This window comes from Podarcis vaucheri, assembly GCF_965113315.1.
Source record: "Podarcis vaucheri genome assembly, chromosome: 6".
NCBI lineage: Eukaryota > Metazoa > Chordata > Lepidosauria > Squamata > Lacertidae > Podarcis > Podarcis vaucheri.
Window position 1 is genome coordinate 40,379,758 of NC_138764.1, and position 12,598 is coordinate 40,392,355.

Below are 12,598 nucleotides of genomic sequence, written 5' to 3' on the forward strand. Positions count from 1 at the left end.
TAATAGTCAAGGGAAGTAACGTTGCTGTTGTTGTTTAGTCACTTAGTCGTGTCCGACTCTTCGTGACCCCATGGACCAGAGCACGCCAGGCACTCCTGTCTTCAGGGAAGTAATAGTCCTACTTTATTATGCCTTGTTCAGAACACATCTGAAAACTGTGTTCAGTTCTGAGCACCACAGTTTAAGGAGGATATTGACAAGCTGGAATGTGTGCAGAAGACGGCGACCCAGGCGATAAAGGATCTGGAAGCCAAGCCTGAGACTGAAAAGACTCAACTTAAGAACTACCGCCCAATATCATTACTTAATGTGGATTACAAAATTTTTGCAGACATTTTGGCAAAAAGATTTAAAAGAGTGTTGATGGAGAAGATTCATAAGGACCAAGCAGGCTTTCTCCCAAAAAGACATCTATCAGACAATGTAAGGAATATAATAGACATTTTGGAAAAATTAGAAGTGAATATAAATACTAAAGCAGTACTGATTTTTGTGGACGCGGAGAAAGCCTTTGACAATATTTCTTGGAGTTTTATGATAAAGAATCTTCAGGGGATGGGGGTAGGCCAAGGTTTTGAGAACGGTTTGGGTGCAATATACTCTGAACAAGCTAAGTTGATTGTAAACAATGTAATAACTGAGGAACTCAAGATAGAAAAAGGAACACGACAGGGGTGCCCAATTTCCCCATTGCTTTTTATTTCCGTTCTGGAGGTGTTGCTGAATATGATTAGAAATGACCAGCAGGTTAAAGGTGTACAGGTCGGAGTTAAACATTACAAGCTAAGAGCATTTGCAGATGACCTAGTATTGACTTTGCAAGAGCCAAACACTAGTACGAAAAAGGTGTTAGAAATAATCCAACAGTTTGGCCAGGTAGCTGGATTTAAGTTGAATAAACAAAAAACTAAAGTTGTAGGAAAAAATTTAACAGATATGGAGAAGGAGAAATTTCAAGAGGAGACAGGGTTGACGGTGGTCAAGAAGGTGAAATATCTAGGGGTTTATTTGACAACTAAAAATTTGAATTTGTATAAGGATAATTACGAAAAATGCTGGTCAGAAATCAAAAAAGATCTAGAAATATGGTCAAATTTGAAATTGTCAATGTTAGGCCGAATTGCAGTGATTAAGATGAACGTATTGCCTAGAATGTTATTCTTGTTTCAGACCTTGCAGATTCTTGACAAGATGGAATGTTTTAAGAGGTGGCAGAAAGATATCTCGAAGTTTGTCTGGCAGGGCAAAAAACCCAGAATCAAATTTAAAATATTTAAAATATTGACAGACGCTAAAGAAAGAGGGGGCTTTGCCCTGCCGGACCTAAAACTGTACTATGAGGCAGCAGCGTTTTGCTGGCTGAAAGAGTGGATGCTCCTCGAAAACACAGACATTTTGGATCTGGAAGGCTTTAATAATGCATTTGGTTGGCACGCATATTTATGGTATGACAAAATTAAGCTGCATAGCGCCTTTAAAAATCATATTGTTAGAAAAGCATTGTATAATGTTTGGATAAGGTATAAAGATCTGTTGGAAAACAAAACCCCTAGATGGGTGTCTCCAGTGGAAGCTAAAGCACTGAAGAAACTCAATATGGAGGTCGGATGGCCAAAGTATTGGGAAATCTTGGAACAGGAGGGAGACAAAGTGAGATTGCAAAGTTATGAGAAAATGAAACATAAAGTACAAAATTGGCTTCAATATCATCAAATAATGGAGTTTTTCAAACAGGATAGGAAAATTGGCTTTCAGGTGGAAAAATCAAAATTAGAGACTGAATTGTTAGAACCCAATACTAAGAACTTATCAAGAATGTATAACTTGCTGCTGAAATGGAATACACAAGATGAAACAGTTAAATCGGCTATGATTAAATGGGCACAGGACATTGGTCATAACATTATGTCTGCTGACTGGGAATGGTTATGGAACACTGGTATCATGTAATGCCTTAAAGGAAAACATTATGAAAATGGTTTACAGGTGGTACATGACCCCAGTCAAGCTGGCAAAAATTTATCATTTGCCTGATAAGTGTTGGAAATGTAAAGAGACTGAAGGTACCTTTTATCACCTTTGGTGGACATGCCCGAAGATTAAGGCCTTCTGGGAAATGATTTATAATGAAATGAAAAAGGTACTTAAATGTACTTTCTTGAAAAAACCAGAGGCCTTTCTCTTGGGCATTGCCGGCCATTTGGTGTCAAAAAGGGATAGAACTTTTTTTATGTATGCTACAACAGCAGCAAGAATACTCATCGCAAAGTATTGGAAGACACAAGATCTACCCACTCTGGAAGAATGGCAGACGAAGGTGATGGACTATATGACATTGGCTGAGATGACAGGCAGAATCCGTGACCAGGGAAAAGAGACGGCGGAAGAAGAATGGAGAAAATTTAAAAGCTATCTTAAGGACCATTATAAACTTGATGAATGTTAGAATGTTGTGGTTTTCAGGAATAAAGGGATACAGTGATATAAGGTCAGAATAAAGAAAAGACTAAGATGACAGAGGGTGGAAAGGAACAATTGGGAGCTGCTATAAAATTTTGGACATTGGGATGCAGAAAGGGGGGGTATGGGGGAGTCCCGGAAAAGAGGTTTATGAAAAAATGTTATGAAATTATATGTGTTTGTATGTCTTTTTAAGTGTTTGTTTGTTCTTAAAATTTTTAGTAGAACCAATAAAAATTTTATATATAAAAAAAAGCCAAGCCTTATGAGGAATAAGTTGAGGGAGTTGGGTATGTTGAGACTGAGAGGAGATATGATAGCCATCTTCAAATATCTAAAGGGCTGTCGCATGGAAGATGGAGGAAGCTTGTTTTTTTCCTGCTGCAGAGGCCAGTGGCTTCAAGTTACAAGAAAATAGATTCTAACTAAACATCAGGAAGAACTTTCTGACAGTAACAGCTGTTTGACAGAAGAACTGACTGTCCTTCCTTTGAGGTTTTTAAGCCGAGGTTGGATGGCCATCTGTCATGTACGATTCAAGTTGAGATTCCTGTGTTGCAGGATGAGCCTTGGAGTCCCTACTGTACAAATCTATGATTCTATTATATAATGCAATATCCAATAAGAATTGGGAGAGAGAGCCTAGAGCTTCAGTGCCGCTAACTTACTCCTAGACACATTTTCTCAGGTAGTCTCTTTGTTTCCACAGATCTAACTTATGGTGCTCACTGGCATACCCTACTTTCAGACCCTCCCAAGGTGATTCACACTTTAAAAAAATATTTAAAACAATTTAAAGCAGAAGATATAAAGTAATTAAACCATCCAACATAATACCACACATTCAGAGCAACAACATTTACATGACAGGCCAACCACCTCATTCACATAAAAGCTGCTCAGAACAGCAAAAAACTTGAAGGTCCAGGATTTTCAAAAGGATAGGAAGGTGTGTTCACTTTCAAAATGAAGAACTTTTCCAAGCATACAGCAGCTTGGGATATGAAAATCATATTTTCCCTTAGCAGTGTGCCTCAAAAGACTTCCATTGCGGATAACGGTATTTTGAAATGGAAAGTGCAGATAACTTTATTAGATAGATTTACTTCTTTCTAAAGTGAGCTCTTAATTTATACATAAATGCATTAAGTGGTGCTTATGCTGTCATTATGTTTTTACTATGTAATGAGTAAATAACTAATAAAAATAAATGCATCTTTTGAAGGAGGGGTGATATCATTTCCAGCCCTATCTAGAGAAACGTATTAGTCACCTATTTATTTTTTTTAAATGATTTGAAGATCTGTTTGCAAGCCATAAATAGGCTCATAAAGAGCTAAGTATCATAATAACTTGGCCTTTCAAAGATGGAAGTATAAGAAGGCACACTTTAGAGGCACCTAATGTATGAATAATGTGTATTTGTTTTACAAGAAGCTTTACAGCTGCAATGTTCCAAGAATGCTTATATTCAATAAGTAGCCATTATAATTCACAGAATGGCAGCATAGGTTTCATAAAGCAAAACCCATCAATTCTGATTTTTCAAAACCAGTAAAAATCTGCTTTCAGGTATATTACCTAAAGTGAGATTTAAATTCAGTATCGATGTTCTTTCTGTGCTACTCTGCAGTTCTGTTTGCTGAAAGTATTTGGCACACACTGGTTTTTAGTATTAAAAACTGATGGGCAAATAAATTATTTGATTGCATGTTTGTTGCTTATGCTGCAAAAGCCAAGCATTATTATTTGATGCATAAAATGAAATAATAAAGCAACAGGTTATTGGAAGCTAAGGGAAGGCAAGCACATTCTGTAGTGTGATCCCATTGATGAACTTATGATCAACAGACCTGACATTCTACTAAAACAATGGCAGTGGCTCTCCAATATATTCTCATGTAGTTGCTTCTTACCTGTCTTTTCCAGTTTCCCGCTTGAAGAGATCATCAATTTGAAGCATCTTGTGCCGGGATATCATGTATACTTTTAACTGAGGTAGTATCTGATTCATCAGTTGCAGATTGTTATAAATTAATCCTTTTCCATCTCTCCTCATGTTGCTGCCTGGACCCCAGAAGATAAATACAGTCCCTTGGCTCATATTTAACAGTTCATGGCGATTTCGCAAAATTCTCTGCATACTGGAGTGAGCTATGACTCGCAGACTTGTCTTGTTTCCAACATCTTTTACAAATCCCCGTGTGGGCGCATCGTTCATTCGTATTACACATTCTGTCTGGTCAATCTTCTTCCCTTGTTGGCTTCGCAAGAGGTGTCCAGAGCTTGTTACTAGGGCACAGCTTGCACAGTGCATTTTCAAAGGCTGCGGGGAAAGAAATGTCTCAGTATACAATATACACCCAAATCCTCCGAGAGGTAAAGAAAATGAGAGGATGCTTGAGAAAGAGAAACGACTGAATACAAATGGTAGGCTTCCAATATAATTATGCAGAGTGAGCCCTTCCCTTCTTCTTGAGTAGACACATAGCTTGACAGATACAGCTTTTATATTGCTATCCTTACTGCTTGAAGTTGTTGTTTTCTGGGGGTCTACAAGAAATCATTGTTCTAGCACTAATCCAGCTTATTTCCCTCACCATACCGGTTTTCCTCCTACAGCCACACACACACAACCCTGACCCCCTGACATTTTGAAAAATCCAGGGTGGTCAAACATGGGCATGGGTGTTTTTATGTGCAATGTTCCACATTAAGTAGTGCAGCGTTCGGGATCTGTGATTGACGTTGTTTTCTGCAGGTTCAGGTTGGAGCATCTCCCTCCCCTCCTGGTCATCTTGTTTGACAGGAGACCTTCCACTTATTAGTATAATAGTGGATGTTGAGGTAGAAGCCTTAGTTTCCAGCTAATCCTTGCCTAATCATCATGCCCATAATGACAACCAGCACCTCCAGTTAGAATTTGAGAATAACCAGTTTGTCCAATGTTCAGTATGGTGAACACAATAATTTTCTACTGTCTGATCTGGAGAATGTAGTGGGAAAATGCGCTTCAGGAACAAAAAAATCAGAAAACGGGTGTAAATGTCAATATTTTTTTAAAGGTGCAAAGCTACTTCCCTACTGAGCAGATAATCGGCAATCATCTTAAATTACACAGTGCAAATTAAGATTAAATCATAGGACTCAACTCACTATGAAGGAACTTTATAGTAATTGTAGAACTTCCTTCTTTTGATTTTTTTCCAGAATAAAGTAAGAAAGATCTATTGGGAATGGCTGACCTAAAAGGGGAGCATTCTTCACATACAGAAACAGTGCCTACATCTTTCAGCAGCATTTCAGGCAACTAGTGCACTGCCCTCACTCTGAGCTAGCTTTGTTTGCACACTCTGTGATGCTATAATACAGGCTATGTATCATTGCAGTTTCATCACATTCCCTGTGATCCCGAACTTAAAAATAAATGGTTGGAATTCACCTATGGAGCCCCATCAGCAAAAGCGAAGTCCACACAGGACTTCTGCTTGTGCAACGGGGTTTCCCTCCTACACAACTAGTTCAGAGGGGGTGTCTGTCAAGAGAGCTGGACCATTTCATTTGGCAAGCTGAAATGCTTGTGCTGATTGAATGTTTGACATAGAACATTGAATTTCTCCCTTAGAAACAAAGAGAGCAAATAAGGTAGGGGTGTGTGTGTGTGTGTGTGTGTGAGAGAGAGAGAGAGAGAGAGAGAGAGAGAGAGAGATTAAGGAAATACATAACACGTGAAAGCACAGCCCTGGGTATGACATATTGTGACTCAAGTCAGGAGCTAGGTGATTCATTACGCAGTTTTTCTGTATATAACTGCATCTGGAAGCTGGTATACAAAAATGGAATGCATTCACATATTTTCTTCCAGTGTTAAATGAGTTCCCAAAGCTCTGAAGTATCGGTTAGTCTCATCTACAGCAGCAGGGACAGAAGAAATGTCAAAAAGCATATAAAGTATTCTGAGTTATTATGTCCAATTGCCTTAGAGTAAGTGGTGCCAATAAAATAGCAATAACTTGTCAACTGTGATGTTACATTTTACTGCAGGACATGAGAATATGTAGCAAGTATTTAATCCTTCAGGGAAGAGTAGTCCTTGCACTGTAGTTAAGAATGCCACTGTGTTTCTAATACTGTCCTAGATTTAGCTCTGTTTTTTATTGTACCACCTGGCTATTTTGGTGGGCTAGATCATGGCCATAATTGTACAATTCTTTTGCAATAAGCTAGAAGTGTTTAGATAAAGTTTCCCTTTTCTAAATCAGGAGTATTAAAATAAACCCATTATCTATAGGTCCAATGGGACATTTTGTTTTCTGTATCAGTTGATTAAGGTCTGATTCAACCGCTTTTAAAGCTAAAATACTATACACACTTAACTAGGAGTAAGCTTCACTAAACTCATTAGCACTTACATTTGGATGCACATGCATATAATTTTACTGTAACTTCTAATGATTTCAATGAGAGATATTTAAACACATGCTTAAACCTCTGCCATTTTATTCATAGAGGCTTAAAAAGGCTTAACTTTTGATTTGGATGAACTTCACCATTACATTTGGTTTTCTTGGAAGCGTGTATGCAGTTTTAACCAAGCCTCTTCAAAGCCAACTTAGACTGCCACCCCAAAAATTGAGTTCTTACCAAATGGTAAGTAGAATTTGAGTTCTTGCCAAACGGTCTTCTGCAGCTTTCCTAAAAGAGGCATTTCATAGAATAACAGTGTTGCAAGGGGCCACAAGGGTAAAATAGTCCAACCCCCTGCAATGCAAGGCGTGGGACTTGAATTCACAACCCTGAGATTATGAGTCTCGTGCTCTCTACCAACTGAACTATTTAGCTAGTATTTGATTTAAAGGATATTTCTTAAAACATGCCATTGATAATTCATCAAGATCAAGCCTCCCAACATTTACATCCCTTCTACTGGATGTAAATGTAAACGATAATCCAGTTGAATTAGGCATGCTGAAGTCCAATGAAATCAGCAAGCCTCTTGGAAGTATATAACTGTGCCTTATTGGACTGGCCCAGATCTTCACACACCCTACATATCTTACAGTACAAAATAATATCCTGACATATTGGTGAACAGAAATAGTGTTACTGTTTTTACAAGAGGTAAACACAGCTCAAGGTAGAGGGAAATCTGAAAGAGAGAGTTGTCTAGTTTGGCAGATAAGAGAGAAGAGACAGAGCCCTTCAAACAAAGGTCTAAAATTAAGGTGAGAAGAGTATTCCCACCAGATCTCCCTACTTAATAGGGACAGAGGAAGCTGCCTTTTATTGATTGAGTCAGACCATTGGTCTGTCTACACTGAATGGTAGTGAGTGGCTTTCCGGGATTTCAGAAAGGGATCTCTCCCATCCGTAATCCTCCACCTGGGGTTGAGCCTGTGACTTTCTGCATGCAAAGTAGACACCCTACCCACTGAGCTATGGCCCTTCCTCAAAGGCCTAGTTTGTAGTCCAAGCAAGCACCCCTCCTTGACATCTGAAGGGCCACAAAAGAGCTCCCAAAAAAGTTGATCTGGTTGACTAGCCTACAGTTTTGCTTTATGGGCATGTAAGTTCATGAGTTCCGAGTGGATCTGCAAGAAGGATCCAACCCCATGCTTATTGCATGCAACGCTGTTTCTGTTCCACCTCCATTCTACAGTTCAGGTTCTGACACGGTTCTCGCTGCCCACTGTGGCAGAATTTTATGCAATCAAATGTGTTATCGTTGTGTTACTCCCTACCGTTCATTTCAGTGCAAAGAAAGAACAATGCAAATGGGGGGGGGGTCATGTACATATTTGCAGACCAAGAGGGAATACTGATCATATTCACTGGCTCGAGTTCTATTCCAGACATCGGATGAATAAGCAAACATTGGCAACTTCCGCTCCCATTTCCTTCAGAATTCTCTGACATCCCTAGTTAACTAGTTGCATGGTTTGTTTTTTGCTTTCCTGGGGATATGCAGCCAAATGGAAAGCTGCTATTCCATATTAAGCATTAAAAGCTTGGTCTTGGAAGGTACTAAGTACATTCTGTGCCTGACAGAAGGCTCTTACTACATTATGAAAATTAGCTCCCGTGATTTCCTGTGGCAGTGAATTATCTATGTGTCATTAGACACACAGCTAGTGTGTCTCCATATATTAATCTCACGTGCCCCTTACAGTTCTTAACAGGAAAAGAGCTGAAGTCAGCATGGTGACACATCACTTAGTGTATGAGAGACATATATGTATGAAACTGTTTATAAAATCAATGTTCCATGGTTAAAATTAGCAGGAATCAGTGGCATTGCTTCATTGAGCAGAAAGCAAGCCTCATCTCGTCCTTTTTTGGCAAAGCACTTGCTTGTCTTCTAAGTATTTCTTAAAATGCTAAAAAAATTAAAAATGTAAAACACTGCTACCCGTATGTGTTCATACATTACAATTCAATAAATATTTCTGTATGAAAACATTCAATGGCTTTTCTGTAACAAAATTTAAAACAAAAATGAAGTCTTGTGGTGAATTAATCCATTTACATGCTGGCAGAATATCTTTATCGTCTCAGCATTCTTAACAGATCCAGGTCTGTTTGCATTCACAAATAAAAATTTCTACACTCCTAAGGGAGGTATGACAGTGGATTGGAATATTTGTGCCATTTGTGACCTGAGATTCCAAATGAAATGTGCACATCATACCTTTACACATTTACATGTTACTTTGATGGATTGCCAACCAAAAGGTAGAAAGGTAAGCTAACTACTTTATCACAATACTTGGAAAAGGCAAGATGAAATGCTAGTCAGGTTGAGGAAAATGTAACTGCTACCAGACTTGACTCAAGTAAGAATAGACACACAATAAGGGGGTTTTTTTTGTCGAAACTAATTCCTACTAGATCTTTGCCTACTCATCAAGAATGTATCCATTTTTATCTTGAATCAACCACTAAAGACTCTACGTTCCAAAAAAGAAAATAAATAGAGCAACATTTTTGGAAAAAGAAATGCTGATATGTTTTAGACAAAAACAACCAACTATCTCTCACCTGTATACTCCTACATAACCTACCCATGGTAATTCATGCTCTGGTCACATCTAGACTCCATTACAATAACACATTCTGCAAGGAGACTTTAAAACAACAAATGTAGCTCTCAAAAACTACAAATGACATAGAATGTAGCCATGAGGCTCTTGCCAGAAGTGGGCAATAGAGAGGAAATACTACCAATTCTGAACACTTCCACTGGCTTCCAGTTGGTTTCCAGGTCCAACTAAAGTGCAGGTTTTGACCTGTAAAGTCTCAAACTTTAGGAGTTGGCCCAAAAGCTTCTGACTCTCTGAGATCATTCCAGGGATGAGAGCTTTGCAGCAATTAAATCCAATCATTAACCAATGCTCACACTGAGCACCCACAAAGGGCCCACTGCCGTTTCCCATTCCCATGTTCCAAAGGCCCAGAAGCTTACCTTGAGGCAGGTCAAGGCAAGGTAATAGGTATTCCCCAAAGTAGCTATTCCCGTTGAGGACTAGGGCTGGCAATCCAAAATCTTCAGTGGGGAAACTGACACTATAGGTGTTTCCATCAGGGGCCCCTGCTCACTTTGATGCTACTTGTGAGCATTCAAGTAGCAATTCTCACTTTTATGAGCACTGCTATGTGAATGTTCATGATAGCCCTATCCTCAGTGGCCTGGGTTAAGGGGAACTGCAGTGGTTCATATAAATCAAACAATTGCTTAACTTGATTTTAGGTCCCTTCATTGTTTGAGGCCTGGTAGGAATTACTTTGGAGAGGTATTTTCTGTGTTGTGTGTTCTGACCCTTACAGTTTTCCAGCAGTAAGCTGTTTTATTTCAGAGGGTGTTTGGTATATTCTGAGCGTCTGTATTTGAGACTATTAATCCCTTGGTTCCCACTGTTGACTTTTGTTTAACAAGTGTGTTCATTTTGTGCATTTAACATGTGTTATATAGAAGTTGTTTTTTCTCTCCTGTAGGCTTCCCTTGGTGTAATTCAGCACAAAAGGGGGCATACAGATATTTAATAAAATAAAGACAAATGCACCAGTAATAACCCAGCTGGAGACAGGGAGTAAAGGGGGGAATGACAGGCTTAAGCAAAAATAAAATAAAATACATAGGTATCTTGCATCCAGCTTGCATTTAAAACTTGCATGTCTGTGACTGAAGTTATGCAGAAATAAACAGCTGTTTATTGTCCACTGGGTATAGTGTAACTTCCTATGTCAGTTTTGTCTTTTAACAGTTGCATTGCTGATTACAATTTCTAACAGCTGTGCTCTGTTGTGGTCTTATTTTCTGAATAAATCATGTGAACTTTTATTCAAAAGTACTAGGCTCTGAATATTTAAAATACAATTTAAAGGGGCAAAGGCTAAAAAAGGATAGACTACCTTCATTTACACAGTAACTTGTTAGGACTGGGAACATCCGAGGAAGTCATAGCAAACTCACTCAGCTTACCGTACTTCTGTCTAGCCAACTGTTAATTGAAGGGAGATTGTTTTGTGAATAGGCAACATTTCCCAAACTGTATCCTGTGGGACCTTGAGATTCTGCTAAGCTGCCTAAAGGGTTCCATAAATAATAAAGGTGTAAATGTGAACAAGCACACACAGTATGTGATTTCAATTGAACTGCAGTCATGGGTATTAAATGCACTACTCAAGTACCGTATTTTTTGTCCCATAGGATGCTCTGTCCCATAGGACACACCTAGTTTTTTTTTGGGGGGGGGAAATAAAGGAAATTCCCCCCCCCTTTATTTCCCCCCCAAAAGCAGGTCGGGGAAACCGAACCAGGTCGAGGAACAGCGGGATGGCGGCGCTGTGCCTCCATGCTGTCCCCCGAGCTTGTGGGGCTGGCCCATGTCTGCCCGGCGCGAGGGGCGCTCTGCATCAGGGCGCCCCTCGCGCTGGGCGGCAGGCTGCATCCGCAGCGTGGGGAGCCCTGCGGGGAACTCCTGCAAGGCTCCCCACGCTGCGGATGTCTTCCTGAAGCCTGGAGAGCGAGAGGGGTCGGTGCGCACCGACCCCTCTCGCTCTCCAAGCTTCAGCAAAAGCCTGCATTCGCCCCATAGGATGCACCCAGATTTCCCCTTCATTTTTGGAGGGGAAAAAGTGCGTCCTATAGGGCGAAAATTACGGTAATTGTACTAGGAATCTCTTCTCCTTCTTTCCTTCTCTAACTGCCCTTCCCAATTGTTAAATCACTAATGTCCAGGAAGCCAGTGTTGCTTACCTGGCTTCTCAATGCCATTCATCACTGCTGGTTAACAAAAGGGGGAGGAGCGAGGCAGCAGAATACAGTGGTACCTCGGGTTACATACACTTCAGGTTACATACGCTTCAGGTTACAGACTCCGCTAACCCAGAAATAGTGCTTCAGGTTAAGAACTTTGCTTCAGGATGAGAACAGAAATCATGCAACGGCAGCACAGTGGCAGCAGGAGGCCCCATTAGCTAAAGTGGTGCTTCAGGTTAAGAACAGTTTCAGGTTAAGAACGGACCTCCAGAACGAATTAAGTTCTTAACCCGAGGTACCACTGTAGTTGCTGCTCTGACTGGCTTTCCCTTGCTTGCTTTCCCAATAACTCTTGCACACCCTCCTCTTAAAAAAAAATAATGAAAAAGATTTTACTGCAAAACTTCCACCCAAGTTTTGTTTAAAGTGAAGTATTCCACCACTGCAAAAAAATAATAATAATCTTGAATACCACTGTTCTGTTCTATATTGACGGCCTGCTGCCCTATGGGCTGTAAATTTTTAAGCTTTATGTAGAGGAAGAGTGGTTTTCATACACATTAAAGTGAATTGCATGAAATTCAACAGGAATATGCTCTGCTGCAAAGCTGAAAGTAACAAGCTTTTTTAATGCCGAATTAAAATACCAAAATAACTGCCTAGTCCACCTACTAAAGCATCTAAGAGCACAAAACAGCCACAGAATTTAATGTTTCCCTCTTGAAGAGTTATACTGGCTGATATCTAGCAAGGGGTGGGAGAACCTCATTCCCAGGCGCCAAATGTAACCCTTCAGGACCTGCAGAAAACTCCAAGCCACACCCTTTACCTGTGATAATGCCTCATGCTTGTCTGGATAGAGACAGGATAAGACAGGGA

The 12,598-nt window shown here is 39.9% G+C and overlaps 1 protein-coding gene across 3 annotated transcripts in view; it reads right to left on the reverse strand.

Moving 5' to 3' along the window:
• ST6GALNAC5 (ST6 N-acetylgalactosaminide alpha-2,6-sialyltransferase 5) overlaps positions 1-12,598 on the reverse strand; it is a 415,010-nt gene that overhangs the window by 14,531 nt on the left and 387,881 nt on the right. For all 3 annotated transcript variants that reach the window (XR_014220874.1, XM_082227296.1, XM_082227295.1), the window contains exon 4: positions 4,377-4,786. Coding sequence is in view for 2 of the 3 variants with exons in the window: in XM_082227296.1 (XP_082083422.1) it covers positions 4,377-4,786 (410 nt within the window). In the remaining variant the exon portion in view is untranslated. The remainder of the gene's footprint in view (positions 1-4,376; positions 4,787-12,598) is intronic.